Raw genomic sequence first — 21,703 nt, 5'->3', positions numbered from 1 at the left:
TATTTTGTCTCAAATTTGGATAAGTCAATGTGAAAGTTTTACTTGTATAGCAAATTGGATTTTTAAAATATGTGATTTTACATATGCATAAATCAATATGAATGCTTTAAGAGTGAGAGCTGTTCAAATCAAGTGCTTGTCGGGTAAGGTTGGAGTAGGATTCACAATATCGGACCTGGCCAGAGTTCCCGCTTGAGCATCAGCATCAATCGCTTTAACTATGCCTATATGTATCAGCTTGGTGATCTAGGTCGGACTAGTTGTTTGGTTAGCAAGAAGTAGGAGAAATGTATACCAAATATCTATAATAAAAGGTAGGCGGAAAATTAGAAACCATATATGAATCGTCAATGTTTGAATCAAGGCTTAGACAAGATTCGACAAGTTTAGAAGTATGGTGATGACCTTAAGTTCAGATCATGAAATGAAAATGACCATACATGTTTCGTGTCTGTTTCCATATTGTGAATTGCTGAATCTTCCACGCGCACGAGGAAGAAATATACATGCATATAAAGCGTGTGAATAAGCATGTGAAGCTTTGTTATAAAAGTAAAGACTTTTGAACCCAAATCATGGTAGTCAGTAAGATTCGAAGAGATTTTCCTCTAATAAACAAAGAGGAACTCAACGTCAATCACGCAAACATGCTTAAGATAATCAAGGTAGCATGATACGTCATGGTGGACCCACGTACCACCTGATCACTTCAAAGCCATCGCACCTTCTTCCTCTGACGCAGTTTGACGTGCAGCAACCTCTTATAAAACAAGTTTTCCACGAAATTAATAATGTTAGGGTTCAGTTTTTTTCTGAACCACCACTTGGAGGTGATGCGATCTAATGTTGGATAGGCAACACACATGTTGGTTATGACATGTGGGTCATGCAAAAAAACTTTGTGGGAGACAGATGTTGTTGGATTTGAAACAAACTTACTATGTAAATCATACGTACGTACGTGCCAAATCATTTTGAGGTATAGCATGCTAGTACAACCTTAGCTTTGGAAAATGATATACTGTCAACAGTTTGAGTTGGAGAAAGACCCCTAGGCGTTCTATAAAGTAAATAGAGGTATGTTTCTGAAACTTATACCAACACTCATGCATTTTAATCATGTACTTCAGAGTTCAGAGCATCACTCATAATTATTTAAAGGGTGCTACTATAAGTATAATCCATGATCCATCCTAGTTTTCTTGTTCTGGGTAGTTCCTGATGTTAGGTGCTAATTTCTTTTCCTCGGGTTTTTCGCAACTAATTAACACTTTCTCTTTTCTTGTTCCTCTTCTTCTGTCCATCCCTCTAATGATTAGACTCTCTAATTAATACAGCATCCAAACTTTTTTTTTATCCTATATATCTAGCTAGATCCCACATGCAGGCTGTACCAAGACCACCAATTTTCAGCCCACTGATCTGATCGTCTGATCTCTGGGAGTTGCAGTGATCTCTCTGATCTGTCTCTCTTTCATTCTCATGGCTGAGATTGATTATCTTACAAAACCAAATACCACCACGACCACCACACCTCTGAAGCTCTTTGGCTTCAACATTCAGAACGTTTCTGAAGAAAACGACTCGGATTCTAGCAAATCCCCATCTGGGTCACACGAATCTGAAATTTTCCAATCCACCGAAGGCAGAAAATACGAGTGTCAATACTGTTGCCGCGAGTTCGCCAATTCACAGGCATTGGGGGGCCATCAAAACGCCCACAAGAAAGAAAGACAGCTACTAAAGCGGGCACAAATGCAAGCAAGTCGAAACCAGATGGCCGCCGCCTCACACCTTCGGAAAAACCCAATGATATCAGCGTTCACGCCACCAGCACACCTCCTTGGTCCAGCGGCGGGGACGCCGCCACAGGCCCCTTCGTGGTTTCTCATGTCTCATGCAGGTACAGCAACTCCTTATGCCCTGCCAAGCGGTGGCGTGTATCATTCTGGGGCGACCTCGATGCCTGGAAGGCGTTTCTATGCCGGGGAAGTTGAGGAGTCCATGATGGCAGTTTTCTCTCATGGCGTCGGCAACCATGCCGGACTTGTCCCTGGGAGTGGGTTCGCCAGAGACGGTGGAGGTTCTCACTTTGATAAGAGTTTGGGCCTGAATTTGCAACTCGGTCTTGGGCCTACTGGACCATGATTTGGGTTTGAGCCAAGCCCACCTTAGAGGTTAGGAGACCTGGGCATGTGAATTTTCAATTTTCCAACTTACAAGAGTGAAGCAATTTCATGTACATCCTACGCAGAAAAGAACAAAAAAAGAAAATTTATTTACCACTTTCTTTTGTTTACCTCCCCCCGACTTTTTTTTTTTTTTTTTTTTTGGGGCCATAAGAGAGGATTTCATTTTGTTCTCTGAAATCGATGCTTGTCTATTTTTCTTAGAAACTACGTACACACGATACATGCTAATTTATGTTGTCACAAAATTCACGAGTTTGGGCAGAAATTACCATCTGCATTGTCGTCTGGATTTCAAGTGTGACTTTAACTCCTTTTCCTTCTACTTTTTCCAATTTTGTAGTGGTCTGTCTCGTCTTCATCAGAAGTAGAAGACATATACATATGACCTATTTGTTTAATGAAGATGGTACAGAATAGTATCCTTACTTGGGTGTTGGTTGGATCATTTCGAAGAAATTTTAATGTTTTTCTTGTTTCTCGTCTTTTTCTACTCGACGTTGCTTCGAAAGTTGATCGGACCTAACTTCCAAGATAAGTTAGTATCTCCCAATTAATTCGTACATACAAGGTGGTTCAATTTTGGGTTGGATGTGATGGGTAAATGACACTTCCTTTTGTGCAAAGCAATTGCAAATACATATCATGATTTGGGCATTCCGGCCAACGATTGTGGTTAATAATCACCAAGAAAAATGAGAGGATGCTTAATTTCCTCTAATGCTATCTCAATTTAACAAACAGAAACAAAGGCTTGGCCCATTCATTCTAGTGGTTCGGCATGGAAGAAATGAAAGCATAAAGGAGTTATTTATTTATTTTTATTTATTTTTGTATCTTTAATTATAAAACATTGACCTAAATTTAGTGATAGGGTAATTGCTATCCCGCAATAACTTGAAACAAGCATACACCAAGCATGAGAACAGTGAAAATATCATATTGACTTGGAAATAATTTGGGAACAACATATCTTTAAGAAAGCGCGTGCACGCACGCACATATATAGGTTGGTCCCTTATGTACAATCACTTGCAAATCTAAAAAATATTTTCTTAATTCGAAGAGATTTATATATCTTGATTCAAAATTCAAGATTTTTCAAGTTTACGGGTATTAAAAATTAGAGATAACAAATCGTGTTTTCAAGTCATGTTCGTGTAGTATTAAGTCATGAATATTCAACTAAATAAGTCAACTTAAATCCAATCCGTTAAGCTTAACGTATCAAACTTTCAAATCGTAACTCAACCCATTTAGATAACTGGTCATGTCGTGACATCCATTTTGATTCATTTAATAATTAATTAGAAATATGTAAACAAAATATGACTCATTTAAACCCGTTTTAGTTGAACTACCACACCTAATCCATTTGACATTATTAACATAATTTTATATTAAAATTAAAATTTATATTTATTAGTAGACACAATATCTTAAAAAAATAAGACTACTTACTAACGAAAAATATCAATATTTTTCAAATTCTAACATATAATAAAATCAGTATTACAAAACCTATAATAACAAATATGAGTATGAGCCTAAAATTATAATCTCAATAATAAAAACATAAGCTTAATGAGAAATACCAATGCTATAACTCAACAATAATAAAATTCTAAGTTTGAAATAAAATCCAAACAAGTTGATTTAGGGTTAAGTAGGTTGACTAATTATTGATCTATTTATAAATCGTGTCTTAACGGGTCAACCTGTTTTGATCCAAACACGTTAGCATCAAATCTAAATCTGATAATTTAATATTATGTTCGTGTTGGGTTTACGAATCGTATCACATATTATCATTCTGGTTGAAAATCCCCCGAGAACCATGAACTTGTAAAGATTGTATTGGTACAGAGCTGGCACATGCAGACTACGGTCGTGTCATGGCGTATATGCCTGTGAATTTTTTCTTGAGTTAGCATTAGCAAATAAATTTAATTGGTGGTAGCTGTTTGTGGACAGATTGATGCAGTACCGGAATGAGGAGTCGAGGCTGTCAAGACCGAGTACTCAGTACTTTATGGATTTAGCCCAAGCATCAATAGGTTTAATTTGGAGATAGAAATATAAGTATTACAAAGTATGATCTGACAGGTGAAGGTGATTGAAGAGAGGTATCTACCCGTCCATACCATCACATGCTTGTTCAGTTGGGTGCTTCTCTTGTTTGAGCCAATAGATGAAGCTTCTTGTTATCTTCCTCACACTACGAACCATAGAGATCTGTAACAATTTTGTTGCAACATTTCACATTTAATTCAACTCCCCTTTTCCACCTAACCTACATTGTTTGTTGCAGTCCATTGTGCGCACGTCGGTTTTGCTCGCCGACTTTGTTTAGCAACAAAAATGTCCTTAAGACGAGACCTCAATGTTTTCCGGGTGGGAGGCAATGCACTACGCAACATATGCCCCCTCCCATGGAGGTTCTGTAGATATTTCCTCCCTTGCAAATGCCCAAACTGGAAGAATTCTATTCCTAGTGGATCCTATAAAGTTGGATGGATCTTAGACATCCATCATGAATATCCGATATATCAGACGGTTGCCATGGAATCCAATGTGATTCGGACCTTTTTTATTTCGAAAATAGCCTCAATTATAACGTTGTGGTCAGCTTGAAGACCCACTGACCCACTGACTTCTCTCTCTCTCTCTCCTTACTATTTACTGGGTCTATTAGACCGTTGCAAAATCAAATTTTTAATTGGAAAAAGTACCGAAGCTCGAAGAAACTACAAAAGCTATTAATCAGTCGATGCTCCGCCCCAAACAGAGCCAAACCTCAAATTCATCAACAATGGCAGAGACCAACGGCTCCCTGCCTCAAACCTATCAAGAAAATCCAATGCTCCAATCTCTCTTCCACGCCCTCGACCCCATATCACTTATCCGCTCTCAGAATTCAATCTCCAATCAACCCGTCCCTCTTAGGCTCATTACGGAGGGCTTTATCATGGAGAGAGGCCCAAGATATCGAGCATACGCTGAGCTGCGAGAGGCAAAGCTAAGAATGAATCAAAGAAAGCAACAAGAACCGGAACAGTATGAGCCAAAGCTAACCCCTCCGAAGAAACAGGTCAAATTTCAAGCGAATTTGGTCTCTAGGCCTAAAGGGTCCTCCTCCATTCTTGCGCAGTCGGTACCGGATTTCTCAGCGGCATTACGGAAAGAGAACCGGAAGCCAGTGACGACACTTCCGTCAGTGCTCGAGATGACGCCACCATCAAAGAACTGGTCCAAAGTAAACGGCGTTTTGTCGAACTCGAGAGGGAGTAAGTCGGCAAGTGCAGGGGAAAAGAGGGGTGGTGGTGCTGGTGGATTAATGGCAAGGAAGAGCTATGCTAGTGTTGAGGAATTCAAGGGGCTGTCCTCGACCGCCGCGAATGCCATTAATGGAGAAAACAGGAGAGGGAGGAGCAGTAGAGGGGTGGCTAAGACCGTTTTGGGGTACAGACAGTTTTGAATCTGGTGCAGTTGGAGGTTTTAATTTTTATATAGGATACGTCATTCATTCTTTCCTTCCTTATTTTGTTAAATTGGGTTTGTTTCGCCGGGAGTTTTTTAGAGTAATCTTCCACTACTTTCTCGACAGGCTGAAGATGAATTTATTTCTATTTTTTCGCTCTATTGCTTCATAAGAGTGCAAAGCTCCAGACGTGACTGAGATCATGATTGTAATATACTAAAAGGAGGTCCCACGGACTTCTGTTCTTACGTAATGGGATTTATCGCCTGTGTTTTCTTTCTCAGTACCTAGTCAGGAAGAAGATCCTAAACCTTGTGAATTTTTTAATATACGCAAAACAAACAGAACCAGCGAAACCTGGTTAATCATTGCAAAAGGAACCATAACTGAACAACAAAGGAGATCCTTTTGACTGAACAACGAACAATGGTCAGACAAACAATAAGTACAAACAGCCAACAATCCAGACAAGCATGCTTCTTGACAGAGGGGATTTTCACCTCATAATAAATACTTGATTACCACAGACCAAAAAAAAAAAAAGAAACATTACAGACTGACTATTTCGAGACAAGTTAGATTCAAGAAGGCAGGTATAGGTACAGTGCTAATCTTCAATCCAGTAGGCAGCTTCAATAAATGTCATTGATTAATTTGTACAACAATTAACAAGCTCTTGCTTCACTTAACATATAGAGAAGTTTTGGTGAGTCACATTACCCAATGGAAAGAACTCAAAAAATTGTAGGGCCTATATGAAATTCAGAAGGGACCTGACCTGCCATCCAACAGGTCCATCACAATTTCCTCAACCAAAAACTGAAGTATGTCCCCATCGATTTGGGCACCAGTCTCAAATACTTCGATATGAAAATCCGTCCATTTCCCCAAGGAATGACCCATCTCCCATTCTATTATCTCGTCTGGGATCATCCCAACCAAATCAGTCCACCTCCTAACCTCCTCTGCAACATCTAAAATCAACTTATCCCTACTCATGCATAATGGCAATCTAGACCATGTCTTGAATCCAGAATTGCAGTATCGACCATATTTTGAGTCTAAACATTCTATGACCATGTCAAAAAGAAGTCTCCGAAGGTAATTTCCCTCTTTGGTGTCCTCCAAACCAATAAAGCCAATGTAATTTGTCCACGCAGCACGAGCAAAAGATTCCAGTTCATCAAGGAGACAGGGACTAACAAGAAAGCCTTTCATTCCATCTAAGGTATGTGGGCTTGCACCTCCAAATAAGAGTTCAGAATTTAAGATTACCTCCTTCGCTTGAGAGACCGTAATTCCCATCAGCCCGTCCCCAGTAAGATTCATGGTATCTAATATTTTGGTGACATTTCTGACAAAATCAGCGACCATCCCACAATCTGTCCTCTCTTTATCAGATGAGGTTGCCGAATCCAAAAGATCAGTGTCGAATTCCCGTGGTTGTAACTGATTATAGGAATAATCCATGGAGTTGGGGCACAACCTATGCCCTGGAACTGCAACGATTGGAGACAGAAAATAAGAACACTGAAACAGGAAGAAATTGAAACCATATTTATAGGAAAGAAAAGGATGCATTTTAACTATTTATTCCAGAAATCAGTCAACCTGAAGCAGATTTAAAAAGACATTTGTTCAACATTCTCTAGAATGTAATTTGACTTTCTTTTGTCTTCTCTCTCTCTCTTTTTTTTTACCTGGGCTTTCATCCAAACTACTAGAAGAGAATGAAGCTTCAAGAACAGATCCAGGGCTAAGATGATGAATCTGACATGAACTTCCAACTAATCCTTCCATCTCTGCTTTAGTCTGAAGAAAGTAACAAGAGAACTGCACTTGTTAGGAATAAATGATTGCTAAAACACTATTCGCTCAACAATAGCAGAAGATCCAAGAGCATAAATAAAACAATCAATAATAGTTGGACTTGAAAGCAAGCTGTTAAACAATCATACAAACATATCAAAATCTTCCTAATCAGCAAGGAAAACCTAGCTGAAGAAAGGAACAAATAAAAACTAATTGTTAGCATTTTCCAGTCTGGTCCAAATTCGATATTTAATTTCAGATATGTCCCTGACACTTGTGCTATGCTTCTTTCATGCTCCATGCTAACCTATTTTTGACATGTGACTCCTTTCATCTTACTGTAAAAGATATATTGCTCAGAGAAAATTATCATAATGATGATCTTTGTTAAAATCATAAATTAGGCTATGGGATGTTAAGGAAAACGTGTGATCTTCCTTTTTGGAATTTTGTAGGGAATCAACATGGGAATCGTATCCACATACATGTTCCCAAATGATTGAGGAAGCACTGGCATCCAGCTACACATACTAATAGGTGTCCAGTTTTAACGTTGCATCCTGGTGGAATCAGTTAATAGTTCTCACAAACCTCCCAAAAGTTCTAACAATCCAAGAATTTTATTTACTCAAACCATTGTAATCAATATTACTTACCGATTTTATTTTCAGATGTCCCCACCTGCAAATCCTTTTTATAGATTAAAAGGTTTTCAATTTAAAACCCATTCAATTGCATAAAAATGCAACCACCAGGAATTTGAAATACTGGATAACGCACACTAATCTTTGCCCATGATTTTAATGAAATTGGCATGATGTAAAGAATTCAATGCAATACAAACAAATACGACTAATCTTTATCCTCAATTCTAATAAGAAAGTCGGAGCACCAACTAATGCCGTCTCCTACTGCAAATAACAACCTTTCATACAGAGTATGATTAGGTACAGTCACAGATACATGACAATTAGAATAAATATTACATATAAATAAAGATTTAATAGACAAGTTGAAAGTGAACTCTGCTACTATAATTACAAAATACTCGCATTTTTTGCCATAATAATAAATACACTGTTTTTAGTAAAAAATAATTTTACCGCTGATACATTATTACTGTAATGATTCAAACAGAAGAGTTTCAAACAAAGGAGATTTTTTTAGGCATTCAGGTTGAAACAAGTGTTCTAATGGTATCTCTTCATGCATACATTAACATAAAAGCCAAATATGGTAGTAACAATTCCAGCTAAAATAATAATGCATTTTTTCATTATGGGTGTGTGGGTAGAATAGCTATAGAGCTTTGTTACTCATCATCCCACACACGACACTTAATTTTATTTATTTTTTAATATTTTTTTGTTTTATTCCTCCTAAACCAATTGAGTTCTTCTACTCATCAATACACCACACATTTGGTAAGGGGAAAAAAAAATTAAAAAATCACGTGGCGTGTAGTGTGGGGATGATGAGTAGAATTTTTCATAGCTATAACAGTTAAGAGTGTCTGTGGTATAAGTGCAGAAACCAAAGTTGGAAAAGATGGTAGCAATGCAAGTACCTCGAAAGCTATATCATTATTGAAAATATGACCATCTTGAAAGCAAGGCTGCCCTGCTGTCATGGCAGATATTAACTCCTGGAGAATCATAGCAGAAGATGTCTTCGCTGGAGCACCCTTTGTCAATTCATTATCTTCTTGACAAGTTAATTCCTTCAATTTTTGTTCTAGAAGGATCCCTAAAGCATCTCTTCTCAATGGCAATGCCTTTTGAAAAGATAGACTTTCATCTTCATGTCTTATTCTTATTCTCTCTTCCATTTTGGTTGGAACTACAGTCTTGTGCCTTACAGGGGAATTGAAAGTAAAAGAAATAATATCAGTTTCCTTGTTTCCATTGGTTCTCTCTTCATCTCCCTGACCTGTTAATCTACTACTGACACCGTTTTGGTTCATGGAGTGAGCATTAAGCCTCATGCTTTTTCCAGTCGAAGCATCAGTGCAAATATTTCTCCCTTTCGCAATCGTCGAACTGACAAAACCTGGGCTTTCAGTTTGCCCACTGAAATTTATAGTTCTCCTTTTCCGCACTGGAGTTCTTAATTGTGGCAAGGAACCATCCCTTCCATTACAAGCCTTCTTTCCTGCGTCAAGCCTGGAATTGTCTACCTTGGTAGGCAGCTTCAGCCTAGTTCGACCAGTTAGACTTCGGTTCAAAGCAACAAAATCTTTGGTCGCAGCAACAGTATTTCCAGCTGATGAGACTCTTTGGCCCTGTAGATTACTTACTTTAGCCCTAGGCGGAATCCTGTCCCTCCCTAGCAACATACGATCCTCTGTTTGCATCATGTGCTTGAAAACTACAGAAGATGATTCATCTTTTTTAGGCTTGCATGTTTGGCTCGATAAATGCAATTGTCGTTGACCCTCTTGAGATAGAGGCAGTCTTTCTGCAATTGGTTCATAATGGATTCGTAAACTTTCCTTTGATTTAGCAGCAAGAGGAACATCCTGGTCCTTGCTTCTATGAAAAGCCACCTCTCTTTCTTGCTCATGGGAGGATTCTGGTGCCCTTGGTTTACTCCATCCTGAGTCCCGAGTAGAGGCATTGACAAAATTTGAAGCAAAAAAAGCAGATGGATTTTCCCCAACGTTTGGTTCATAGGCCACCAAATTACCACAATTTTTACAAGATGCCTGCCCCATCAAATGCTGGGCTGAGCCCGCATTATAATTAGATTGCTTCGATGAATCCAGTGACATAAAGCTCATTCTCTCTGTCTCAATCTCATCTGTGGGAGAATGATGCACAGAACTTGAATAAGAAAGAGTGCATTTCGCTCTGCTGGTAGCTTGCAGGCCTGGTTCCAAAATCCTAGTAGCAGCTCCAATTAACCTAGAGCTTCGAGACACATTCCTCCCAGAGGAAATCCTAGGACCCTTCAACGGAGAAGCAAGCTTTGGGTGATGATTATGGTGCTTTCTTGACCTTGACAAAACACTCTTAATTTGTAATGCCTCAGCTCCAAACCTAGTCACTGCCCGTCCCTCAAACGGCCCAGTCTTTTGAAGCTTCTGAGGTCTTGATTCCTGCTTGGTACCTCCCTTCCCCAAATTCAACTCCCCCTTATCAAACCTACTGGGACTAGCCATAACTTTCTCCTCTCCATTAACATAACTATCGGTGAATGAGGGTTTCTTAGGCCTATCTCGATGCACAGCTGGCATGGATTCAAGACCCATTAGCCTAGCAACCAAACCCGGAGCCCGCATTTCATGCTTTTTATCGAAATCTACCCTACGATTCCCATTTTTCTTCACATTTGGGAAACCCCCACTGTTTTCATCAGCAATCTAGCATTCAAACATAACCAGAATACCCAATTACAAAAGAAAAAGTAAAGCTTTACTTTACAAGTAGAAACGAGGCAGAACAAAAATAAAATACGCAAAAGACGACAACACGAATAGCTACAACACATTTCTACAAAGAAAAATGCATACCAAATGGAGCTTGGAAATGGGCATCTTCTCATCCCCTTTAAACTTCTTAGAAGCTTGTTTTGCACGAACTAATGCATCCAAAAAAAAAAAAAAAGCTTTCTTTTTATAATCAAATGGAAAATTTGTATGAATGTTTGCTAGCAGAGAGTGAAGGAGAAGGATGAAGCGAGAAATAATGAAGCAATATGAGGTTTGTTCGGTGGATAAAAGAGTGACCTGGTGGAAGCAGCTTCCTGGAGAAGAGCTTTTTCTTGGCGAACCTCCGGTTCCAATCAAAAAGCTGAAAGAAAATCCCAACACAACCACCAGGCCTATGCGTCCGCTTCTCTGTAGTAATGGCCAAACACGACGACGCTTTCCCCGGATTCTCATTCATTTCTTCGACAATTAATAAACCCTGATGGACAAGACACAAACCCTCCTCAAACACTCATAAACACCCAAAAAACCCACAAACGCCCCCAAATTTCTCAAGCTGGATCCTGCATTGTCGTAAAAAAAGAAAATCACTGAAACCCAACAACGTTTCTCACTGTCTCTGAAGAAACAGCATTAAAGTTCCAAATGAGTCTAGGAATCCAGAGCTGAGGCAGCGAGAGCAGAAATCCTAAAACAGGAATCAGCCGTACAGAAATAATGAAAATAACGATGCTAAACGCAAGCAACAAAGCAAATAAAGCTGAATCAGGAAAGCAACGCTTAAGGAGCCAGCAAAGAGACGACGCACTCTCCCCGAAGCAGAGACGCGCGCGCAGAGAACGGTAGAGAGAGCGAGAGAGGCAGAGAGAGCGGTCACTGGTAGTAGCTCTGTCTACATCGCTGCACGCAACAACGACCAGAGTCGAAAAAGCTATCCGCAGAACAAAACTCAGAGGGAGAGAGAAACAAAGATTGTCGACGATCTAGAAAGTGAAAGGATGACGAATTACAGAAGAATGGAATCCGATACATGATTTAGACGTATCTTCGCAAAGCCCTGTAGATTGAAGAAGCTCGAGGCTTTGAGCCAAAGAGCCAAGAGTCTAGTAGTCCGAAGTCAGTGTGTGAGAGAGAGAGAGAGAGGTGTGCGTAGGATAAGGAGAGCCTAGCAACGACAGAGAGGGCACCGCACGCGCACCGGAGGATTGGTCAACACCCACGGTGAAGTAAATAAATAAGAAAAAATATAATTGTAAATATAATTATGTATTAATATGATGTGATAGGTCAAAAAAATAAATTTTATTAAAAATAATGTTAATTTAAATTTTAAGTAGGAATAAATCAGTATTAATATACAGATTAGTATATGACTGTGTTTGTATTTAACAAAACTCAACAAAACTCAATAAATAATTTGATGCTATTATTTTATATGTATTTAAATCTTAATTAGGGACAAAATCCGAGTTTGGTGTCTAAACTGAAGAGAAATGCCGTTGTGTCTACGTCTGTCTGCTATATTTTTCTCGCGCTTTAGGGAGCGTCTACTTTCAAAAAGTAAAATCCTTTTAGGCTTACGAGGTCACGTACATGTATTCATGCAATCGCACTCATAATAATCGATACATGTCTTTATCTATTAATCTTAGATTCATTATTTTAATAAAACTAAAGATAATGGTGTGATTGATATGTATTAGATTACACAAAACGATTCACAAATTTCAAGAAGTTGTTGAAATGCATCTGTTTTGGACAGTAGAGGTTGCAATGTCAGCTGTTCCAAGCAGATGTCCCCCATAAGCTCACTTCGAATCTTCTTCTAAGATGGCTTTATCTGTACAGATGCTGTGCTCCATAGCACATTGTTTTGACTCAAAACTGTTACTCTGAAGACAATTTTGGTTCAAGAATCAGACCCCTTTCCTTTAATCAGTCTCATTGAAAAGTACAAAAAACTTGTGTTGCAGTGTTTTTCTCTCTGTGGAAACCTGGGTTTTGTACTATTAACTAAGGTGGAATTCAGATCACGGGAATGGCGTTTCGAACTCCTCTCTCCCTCAAAATAATTGACTATACATCCTACTCCTCCTTTCCTGTCTTTCTTCCTGTAAAGCTTCTAGTTGTAGCAGCGGTATTAAAAAATGGAGGAAAGTAAGAGGTTAACTAACCAAAGGTAGTGTTATGCTTAAAAGTCACACGTGATAATGTATAAGCCAGCAAGGCAAGGCGCTGACAAGTGACAAATCGAGGTAAATGTTGTCCTTATTAAGGTTAAAGGAGGACCTTTCTTTTCTACATTGACAGCAGGGAGAGTTGGACCAAGCAGTGCCTTTAAAGGACGGTGAAGACCAAACAATTTTGACCCAACTATACCCTTTTTGTCTTTGTATAAAATAAAATACAATAAACCACAAACTAAAGAAAAAGATCGATGTTTTAGAAACTATACTTATTACACATCCAGATTGGTTGTTTTTTTCGCACATGGGGTATGCTTAGGAGGACAAGATTCACTATAAACAAGAAATAAAATATGAAAACCTAAAGGAATTAAAATAATATAAAATTAATAAAAGATTATTTTTTTCATCAAGTTTAATATATCAAGAAAACAAGCCAACCTAAAACCTAATTATTAAGCCCATTTAATTATACAGATAAGATAAGATAAGATAAGTTGAGATATTTTAAATAGTAATAAATAAAATATTATTATAATCTAATTTTTTAATATTAATTTTATATTGAAATTTGAAAAATTTAAATTATTTATTATATTTTGTATGGAAATTTAAAAAAAATATTTTATATGAAAATTTTTAAAAAATATAATAATGAATTGAGATGAGATTTTTAGTTTTGTGTAACCAATCTGAGCCTCAAACTCAGTTGCATTTTTCGGAATAATTCCAAAAACAAATGCTACAATAATAAATAAATTTACTTTACAATCTAATTTATTATATTAAACAAGTAATTTATAAATTTTATTTTATATAATATCTTTACTAATAAAGCATTTTGTTTCTAAAATAGTAATGATAATAAGAGTGGTTGGTTGTGTGGAGTAAAAATAAAGAAATAATGAATAAAATAATTAAATTAATTTTAAAAAAATAAATTCAAAAAAATATTAAAAAATTGAAAAAAATTGGGATGTTGGAGTGTTGGGAGGTTGTGTAGATTTTTTCTAAAAATAAAAAGTACCAAGAAAAACAAACCCGAAAAAACATGTTCCCTATCAAATTTAGGACGGGTTACTGAAAGTCAAATTGACAGCAGAAACCGATGTATATCTTTGTCAAATCTACTTGCCAATTACCAAATGCACGATGCCTGATATGTTTGCTTTGCACATGACTTGTTGTTTTCATGATGGTATTAGGCAAGTGATCGTAACTCTAGATATATATATATAGTTTCCAAGATTTATTCAATAAAACTGCATGTCGCGTCCTTAGCATTTGGGATAAGGTATATATGTGGATAAATTAATCTGCAAATTTTACCATTTTCTGGGCTTGCAAGAGATCAAAACACAAGTTATTGCATTTTTCCTCTGAACAAAATGAACGCTTCCAAAATACCCGAGTGTATGCACACAAATAGTATGAAATGAAGGGTACGATAACAACTAATGCACGGTTTGGATACTGAGTGTACCTTACTATACTTTTTCCTATCTAAATATATTATATTTTATTATTAAATTTTAAAAATACCAACTTAAATAAATAACAAATAAACAGTAAAATATGACAATAAATAACGTGTAAACAGTAATAAATACTAAAATCTGATAATGAACAATGTGTAAAAAAAATGTATGAATAGTATTGAAGAGTGCACAATTTAGCTAAAAATTAAAATATTAGGATCCACATTTTTCAAATCTTAAAAATTAAAAACTATCTGATCATCTTATTTTACTATTCAAACACGTATACATTTTTTTATAAACTATTTCATTTTATTTTAACTCAAAAATTTTATTATTATTTAAATTTTTTATAAAATTACATTAATAAATGGTCTTAATTTAGAATTTTCAAATTTCAAATATGAGTGTGCCGAAATTAGTAGAGAATTCCCAAGAAAACGAGAATGGAACAGACGTCGACGTATATGAACAGGGTATTCATTAATAACCTTTCCATAAAAAAAGGAGTAAAGAAATCCGATCATCATGCGGATTTTATATATGTAAACATGCAAGAGCATCTCTCTGATCGACCCTGCAGTACTCAAAGCCCTCAGGAGCCTCTTATTGGGCATGCATGGATCGATATTAATTTCGAGGTATTAAATGGAGGTGTAGCAGAACCAACAACTCACTACAAGAAAAACAGATAATTATAACTAATTTATAGCAACGAAAAGAATACTCTTTTCGTTGTTAATATTCTTTTCGTTACTATAAATTGGTCGTAATTGTCTGTTTTTCTTTTAGTGACTATAGGGTAATTAAGATGGGAAACATCATGTGTGGATGCCATTTCGACAAATAAAAGAAGAAACAGTTTGTAAGAATGTGACAAAACAAATTGAAGTAGTAGTTGATGAGTACGTAGGACAGTCGGTGAATCGTACCAGACGAGTATTAATTTTGTGTGAGCGAGCGAGGGCCCATGTAAATAACTTCCCTGGCTAGCAGACTAGAATTTTCGACAGACTGGCTATGGAAATTAGAATGGCCTCTACTCTTAACTTGTTTACATAAGTGATCACTCGGACGTATATATGAGTCATCATGTACGTATGTGGTGCATGTCCAAAAGCGAAGGCCGGCCTTTTTATCTTCTTGTCTGTGTCTTTCAGCTCAGAAAAAGATGATGTGAGTTCTCCACCGGCAAAAGTAGCTTTTGAAGTTTCTCCATATATAACATCGATCGATCTTTTCTGATATCCTTTTTCACTGTTTAATTTTTAGAAGGGAATTAAAGATACCCGAAATAATGCCGATAAAATAAAATGGTAGGAGTCCTACTTATAGTACTTAGTATTATTAATATAGTTACAAGAATTTCATTCGCCTGAAGGTAAATAAATTCTTGGATTTGCCAGTACTGCAAAATTTCGAAGTGGATATATAGGAAGAGGATGAAAAAGAGAGAGAATAACAGTGGGTGGGGGAGATCAGTCGAGACTCATGACCAACAACATTGCTTAGCTAAACTGGTATAATGATTGGCGATGGGCATGTCCTCCCTTCAACCGAAAGAGCAAGCATATCGTAATTATATGTCCTACTTTATGTTATATCCCCACATAAAAGCTGATGATCTATAAAGTCTTCAAAAAGTGTCGATTCCATTATCTTTAATTGATCTAGACGCCTTTCATGAAAACGCATCATCCTTTAGGCCGTTGATACGATCGATCGGGAAGTCTTCCAAAGCCCTACCCCTCCCAATTAACTCCCAATTAAATATGTAATTCTCACCATAGAAACAAGCCAATTAACATTAATTTACGATTGCTCTATCAAACATTAATCAAAAGTACTTAATGGGTAAATTTCTCCTTCTTCATCTTCTTCTTCTCTCTCTCTCTCTCCAGGAAATTAGCACACCAATAAAAATTGCTTAATTGAAATTTAAAATAATGGATTAGAAAAAGATATTAATGTATGCATCCTCTTTCATTTAGTTATGCAGTTCAGATGAGATGAGATGAGATGTTTTGTTAAAAGTTGAATAAAATATTGTTATAATATAATTTTTTAATATTAGTTTTGGTTTAGAATTCGAAAAAGTTGAATTGTTTATTATATTTTACGTAAGACTTTAAGAAATTTGTAATAATTATATAAGATGAGATGAGATAAGATAGTTTGATTTTGTGTAACCAAATAACCCGACTTAGCTTCCTTACAATCCATGATTTTCAGATCAATTAAGTAGTAAGTAGTATGCAAAATTGTAGCAACATTTCAGATCATCACATGCATACAGAAAAGGGAACCAAAATGATCAAGGTCTGTGTGTGTGTGTGTACTCGCGATCGCCATGTGCAAACAAACACCACAAAGGAGACAACCATGGCGGCATGAAAGCAATGGTTGCCTGTCATGTACGTTAATGTGATCCAGGTCATGTGACTTGTAATATTAATATATCTGCTTCCTTTTAAATATTTCAGAATGCAATCTCGATACCGGGCCAATTATTTCCTCGCCCTTGATTTTGTATGTATATATATATATATACTTACTGTAATTATATATATATTTGGCGTAATTGAGTGCTTCCAATTTTAGAAACCAATTACAGCATAAAACAGAAAACACGAGTACTACTACTACTCTTCTCAGCTACCCAATACCCATGAGGGAGGCCGGCTTGTAAAAGTACATGAAGTAGCACCGCCAACTCGATCGCTGAATGGTCCCTTTCACTGTTTCCAAATACTCGATGGGAGCTAGAGCTGGTTGCATAAATGACAAATCAATCCATGATATTGATTGTAATAATATCCTTCGAATCATAGTTGGAGTAGTACGTAACACGGTCCATCTCTTGAACAATGCCCGCACATACAAAAAAAGAAGCTCATGATGGTCCCTAGCTAAAAGATGTTCGATCTTTTTCAATATAATACACGTGCGTACGTATGAATATTGGTTCAAATACTAACTTTTCTTTGTATTGTTCAGAGCATTTCCGAAACTATATGATGAAAGATCATTATATTATATGCCAATTATACTAATATATTCCTCTTGCATATAATAACTTTAATTCGCTTCTGCATGCTAATGTTTTCATTTGAATAAGGATTATACTGAGAATTTCGTTGTTTTCGATCCCATTTTTCATCATGAGTACTTTTCCCATAGATCAGCGGCTCTTTATTAAGATGTTCTTCAACGGTTTATCCTTTCCGGATTGTGGGTCGTTCTAATTATATATACTGAGGGTGTCATTGATATACATGCAGCATGACGTCCTTAATTGCACCATCCGTTTCCAGCATTAACCCTGAGAGTTCCCGAGCCATGCCAGAACCATCCTTCTAATTCGAAGGTGCCAACTTTGGTTCATTCATGATCTGGAAATTAGTATTTGATCTTGGCAATATTGCATGACACACGTGATATGAAAAGTTTAATTTGAAAGTAAATATATGGATTTTATTATAATTATAATTTTTTTCGTTTTTTTTTTCCCTGAAAGCAATAATATTTTTCTTCAATATTATTGGATCCAAGAAATTGTGCCTTTTATTATAAGTACACATGATATTAGTTACATTCAGCTAACCTACCCTGAGTAATTAGGAGCTGGATGCAAAACTTTTAATGCCTGCTTGACTGGAAGATAGTCCTATATATATATATATATATATATATATATATATATATTATATTCCAGCGAAGTAGTCACCATTTATGTTCCCTGATTTTCCAATTGATTTGAAGCGTAGGACCATGTACTGTGTAGGGGACCAGTACAACTAACATGTCTTATATTCTCCCAACACCACTACGTGGTATATATACTAGCTAGAACAATGACTACTTTTTCCTCAATAACGAAGGTAAAAAATAATAATAATAATAATAATAATTTTAAAACAAAATGTGCCCTATTCGTCGTATGTATGTGTAGTCGAAATAACTAAATACCTTGACTTGATTTTGCAGAAATAGAAAAGCCTAAAAAAAGCATGAAAAAATGAGTATATAGGAAGGGAACTGGAATCGGGTATGCAGAGCAAGTGGGAGTTTTAAAGAATAAACAGGAGAATATAAACCAAGAAAAAAAAAGAATTTTACTACATACAAATAAAATTTCTTATTAATCTGCATATCAATATTAATTCATTCGTACATATTTAAAATTTAAATTAATACTATTTTTAATAAAATTTACTTTTTGACTAATCACATTAAATTAGTGTATAAATTATTACATAATTATACTTGCAAGTATATTTAAAAAAAAAAAAAAAGGAGAACATTATATATAGGATAGAACGACCATGATGATGCAAGGGACCCTGTTGTCCTAAAGCAGGTCACATGATCAAGTCTTTCCCAACCACCCATCCTTCCATGTGGTCTCTTTATATATATATATATATATATATAGTACGTACTCTCTGCAAACTTCCTCCTCTCATGAATTAATCTAGGACTAATACCAAGGTACAGAAAAATTACAGAAGATACCAAAGAGACTCGGTGAAATTAAGAACATTCGGTGACTTGGAGAAATCAAAACTACTATTTAGTTTCTGTCCTTCCCTTTCATCAAACGGGTACCTTCTGTTTTCACAAATGATGTTAATTTCTTTCAGACAGGTTCTAGGCCGTTTCATATAAAAGTATGAATTAATTTGGGGGAATTCACTTTATAATATTTGTGGGTCTCAAATGATCCAAAGACAAACATATAGGAGTTGTTTATGAGCTACATAATTAATTTGGATAACATAAAAGAGACAGAGGTTCGCATCATTTGATCAGAGAGGCCATGCCGCCATTGTAGAAATGGCAGATTATCTGGTGCATGGAGAAATAGTAATCACGTACTTAAACAGAAAATCAGTTAAGAGGAAAGAAGTCATTATTATTAGAAAACCAATCAAAACAAGAACAAAAGAAAACAAATATATGCATCATCTGTCATGCATCAAACACTCCTGATCGCTTACAACCGACTACGTACGTACCTAATCCTACTCTTCACTCTTCAAGTAAAGAGCAAGAGATAAGGGAGCCAAATCAAAGCTTGTACACCATGTGTGAGCAAATACCAAAAGCATATAAAGAAGAACAGCATGGGACAGCCATGAAAGCAACCGTTACCTGTCATCTAGTGTTCAAAAGCATGTGCGCTTGAATTATGCCGTTCCTTGTCTCTTCCATCACAGACCTCTTTCTCTATTTGTTTTCTCGATAAACTGATTACTCTTTCACATTCTAGATGTATTTTTAATTTCCTAATCACATGGACTATCAAGAAACATATAGGAAATTAAAGATCATGACTCAATCCACACTATCTGCCAAAGTTATGGAAGCAGGAATTATCATATCATTAGAGCAAATTAAGGTGATCAATCACTTCTTGTTCTTGTCTTTGCCATTGGAGAAGATTGAACCTAAGCCGAATAAATTAGTCGAAGGAACATTTAAAATGGGATTAATCCCAACACCATTACCATATGCTCCATGACCCTTCTTCAATGGAGGCTTTGGATAACTCGTTGAAACAGAAGATCTTGACGCTTTTGTTGATAAATGTTTCTGAGAACTCTGCTTAGAATTTTGACCATCATTCGAAAATGGAGCTCGCTTAAGATTTGCTGCAGATCCTGTTGAGTTGCTCCGCGAGAGAAGTGCCGGTAATGGGCACAAGCTCCTACCATATCCACTGCCACAGCTACTACTACGCTTAAACCGCCAAAATGACTTGGAATTTTGCTTCTCATCCGCTTCATTAATCGTAGTCTTGCTTTCCTTGGTGCTTTCTTGCTTTGAACTTTCACCACTAACAGCACTACTTCCACGCATAGCACGTGGTGGGAGCATTGGAGGATGAGAACCGCAGTACTGATCCATTTGCTTTGAGGGAGCGTTCCCCTTTTTCTTGATTTCAGTAGGAATCATTTTCCCATCAGAAAAAAGCTCGTCTGCAGAAGAAGACTCTTGATCGAAACTCTCGTGGACACAGAAGTCGAAATCGATGCTCGAGCCCAAACCCGAGGAGTTTGATCGAAGAGGGCGGCGTTCAACGGGTACAACATCGAGTTGGCAAAAATCATGAGAAAATGAAATCCTAGGACTCGTAGCCGTATTAGAGCTTTCGGAGTATAGGTTAATTGCCATTTCTTGAACCTTGCGAGAAAGCCAAAAATGACAAACTCAACAATAGCCTGAACGGAAGAATACCAAACTACACTAGTTTGGAGGAAAAAAGTTCTGACAAGGTTGACGTTTTCTCTGCAACGTAAAAATTAAAAAGCAATAAAGGAGTGAAACCTATCAAAGTCTACAATTTCAAAGTCTCAGCAGCCATAAAAGAATACCATAAAAGGAACTTTGAATTCTAGGGAAATGACCGATATCTCGGGAATTCAAATCCATGCCAAGGCCTGAAAAACATGTAAACCTGACATGAGAAATATATGGTCCTACGATGGAAAACAAAACGGGATAGAAATAAGCTCCGAAAGGTGGGAGAGAAAAAACTACATATTGGGTAATTCTTGGGAGTTGGAGATTGAAACTGAGAAACAGATAGAGGGTAACTGAACTGGCGGAGGAGATCGATTCAAATATATAGGGAGTCCCGTATGTTAAGAGACGTGCAAGCGAGTTTTAAGCACCAAAAACAGGCCTCAGGTAAGGTATGTATGTGGTCTAGGAAACTTTTAATTATTCGATCGATGGTTGCTGCCGTGAAAGGGCAGGGCCAAAGGGGTGGGGCCTGCGTTGTTTCCAGTGACGTGGAAGGAGAACATTGACAATGACAAATAATATGGGATGATAATGAATTTCTTGTTTATTATTCAGGATAATGGTTGAAAAAATTAAAAGCTGAGAAGGTAGCAAGATTTGCAAGAGGCTAGCTAGCGCTGTTTTGGATCGATACTGCCTGATCTAATGGTACTGTATGTGTCCCACGTACGTACGTACCCGGTCTTGATAGCCACTCCTTGCAAACGTTTTTTTATTTATTTGCGAGACCCGTGGCTAAATGATTGCCGTTCTCCCACTCTTTGCATCCTGACGATGAGATGTTTAGTAAGTCAACTTATATAAAATATGGTTGGCAT

General features: G+C 36.9%; 4 protein-coding genes across 5 annotated transcripts; 2 read left to right on the top strand and 2 right to left on the bottom strand.

Moving 5' to 3' along the window:
• Nucleotides 1-772: 772 nt before the first annotated feature.
• On the top strand, nucleotides 773-2,298 carry LOC122303230 (zinc finger protein 6-like). Of its 2 annotated transcripts, none has more exons than XM_043114896.1 (2): nucleotides 773-1,077; nucleotides 1,371-2,298. In XM_043114896.1, exon 2 carries the CDS (start codon nucleotides 1,483-1,485, stop codon nucleotides 2,146-2,148), a length of 666 nt encoding a protein of 221 aa, XP_042970830.1. In that variant the 5' UTR covers nucleotides 773-1,077; nucleotides 1,371-1,482; the 3' UTR covers nucleotides 2,149-2,298. The 2 variants fall into 2 exon arrangements, with proteins under 2 accessions (XP_042970830.1, XP_042970829.1); XM_043114895.1 differs by having other exon boundaries at nucleotides 1,320-2,298.
• A 2,601-nt stretch (nucleotides 2,299-4,899) lies between these two features.
• Nucleotides 4,900-5,953, top strand: LOC122302824. The gene has a single exon (XM_043114257.1). The coding sequence runs from the start codon at nucleotides 4,960-4,962 to the stop codon at nucleotides 5,665-5,667; it is 708 nt and encodes a 235-aa protein (XP_042970191.1). The 5' UTR covers nucleotides 4,900-4,959; the 3' UTR covers nucleotides 5,668-5,953.
• A 100-nt stretch (nucleotides 5,954-6,053) lies between these two features.
• Nucleotides 6,054-12,113, bottom strand: LOC122302823. Its single transcript, XM_043114256.1, has 6 exons — nucleotides 11,721-12,113; nucleotides 11,210-11,390; nucleotides 10,994-11,061; nucleotides 9,050-10,843; nucleotides 7,371-7,482; nucleotides 6,054-7,169 (listed from the first exon to the last, which is right to left on the bottom strand). The coding sequence occupies exons 2-6, from the start codon at nucleotides 11,367-11,369 to the stop codon at nucleotides 6,433-6,435; spliced, it is 2,871 nt and encodes a 956-aa protein (XP_042970190.1). The 5' UTR covers nucleotides 11,370-11,390; nucleotides 11,721-12,113; the 3' UTR covers nucleotides 6,054-6,432.
• Nucleotides 12,114-19,470: 7,357 nt separating this feature from the next.
• LOC122303390 lies at nucleotides 19,471-21,274 on the bottom strand. Its single transcript, XM_043115161.1, has one exon. It carries the CDS (start codon nucleotides 20,751-20,753, stop codon nucleotides 19,986-19,988), a length of 768 nt encoding a protein of 255 aa, XP_042971095.1. The 5' UTR covers nucleotides 20,754-21,274; the 3' UTR covers nucleotides 19,471-19,985.
• Between the last annotated feature and the right edge of the window lie 429 nt (nucleotides 21,275-21,703).

This window comes from Carya illinoinensis, chromosome 3, assembly GCF_018687715.1.
Source record: "Carya illinoinensis cultivar Pawnee chromosome 3, C.illinoinensisPawnee_v1, whole genome shotgun sequence".
In the NCBI taxonomy this organism is placed as follows: domain Eukaryota; kingdom Viridiplantae; phylum Streptophyta; class Magnoliopsida; order Fagales; family Juglandaceae; genus Carya; species Carya illinoinensis.
Note: the sequence above shows the minus strand (reverse complement) of the source record. Positions and strands in the feature narration are given on the sequence as shown.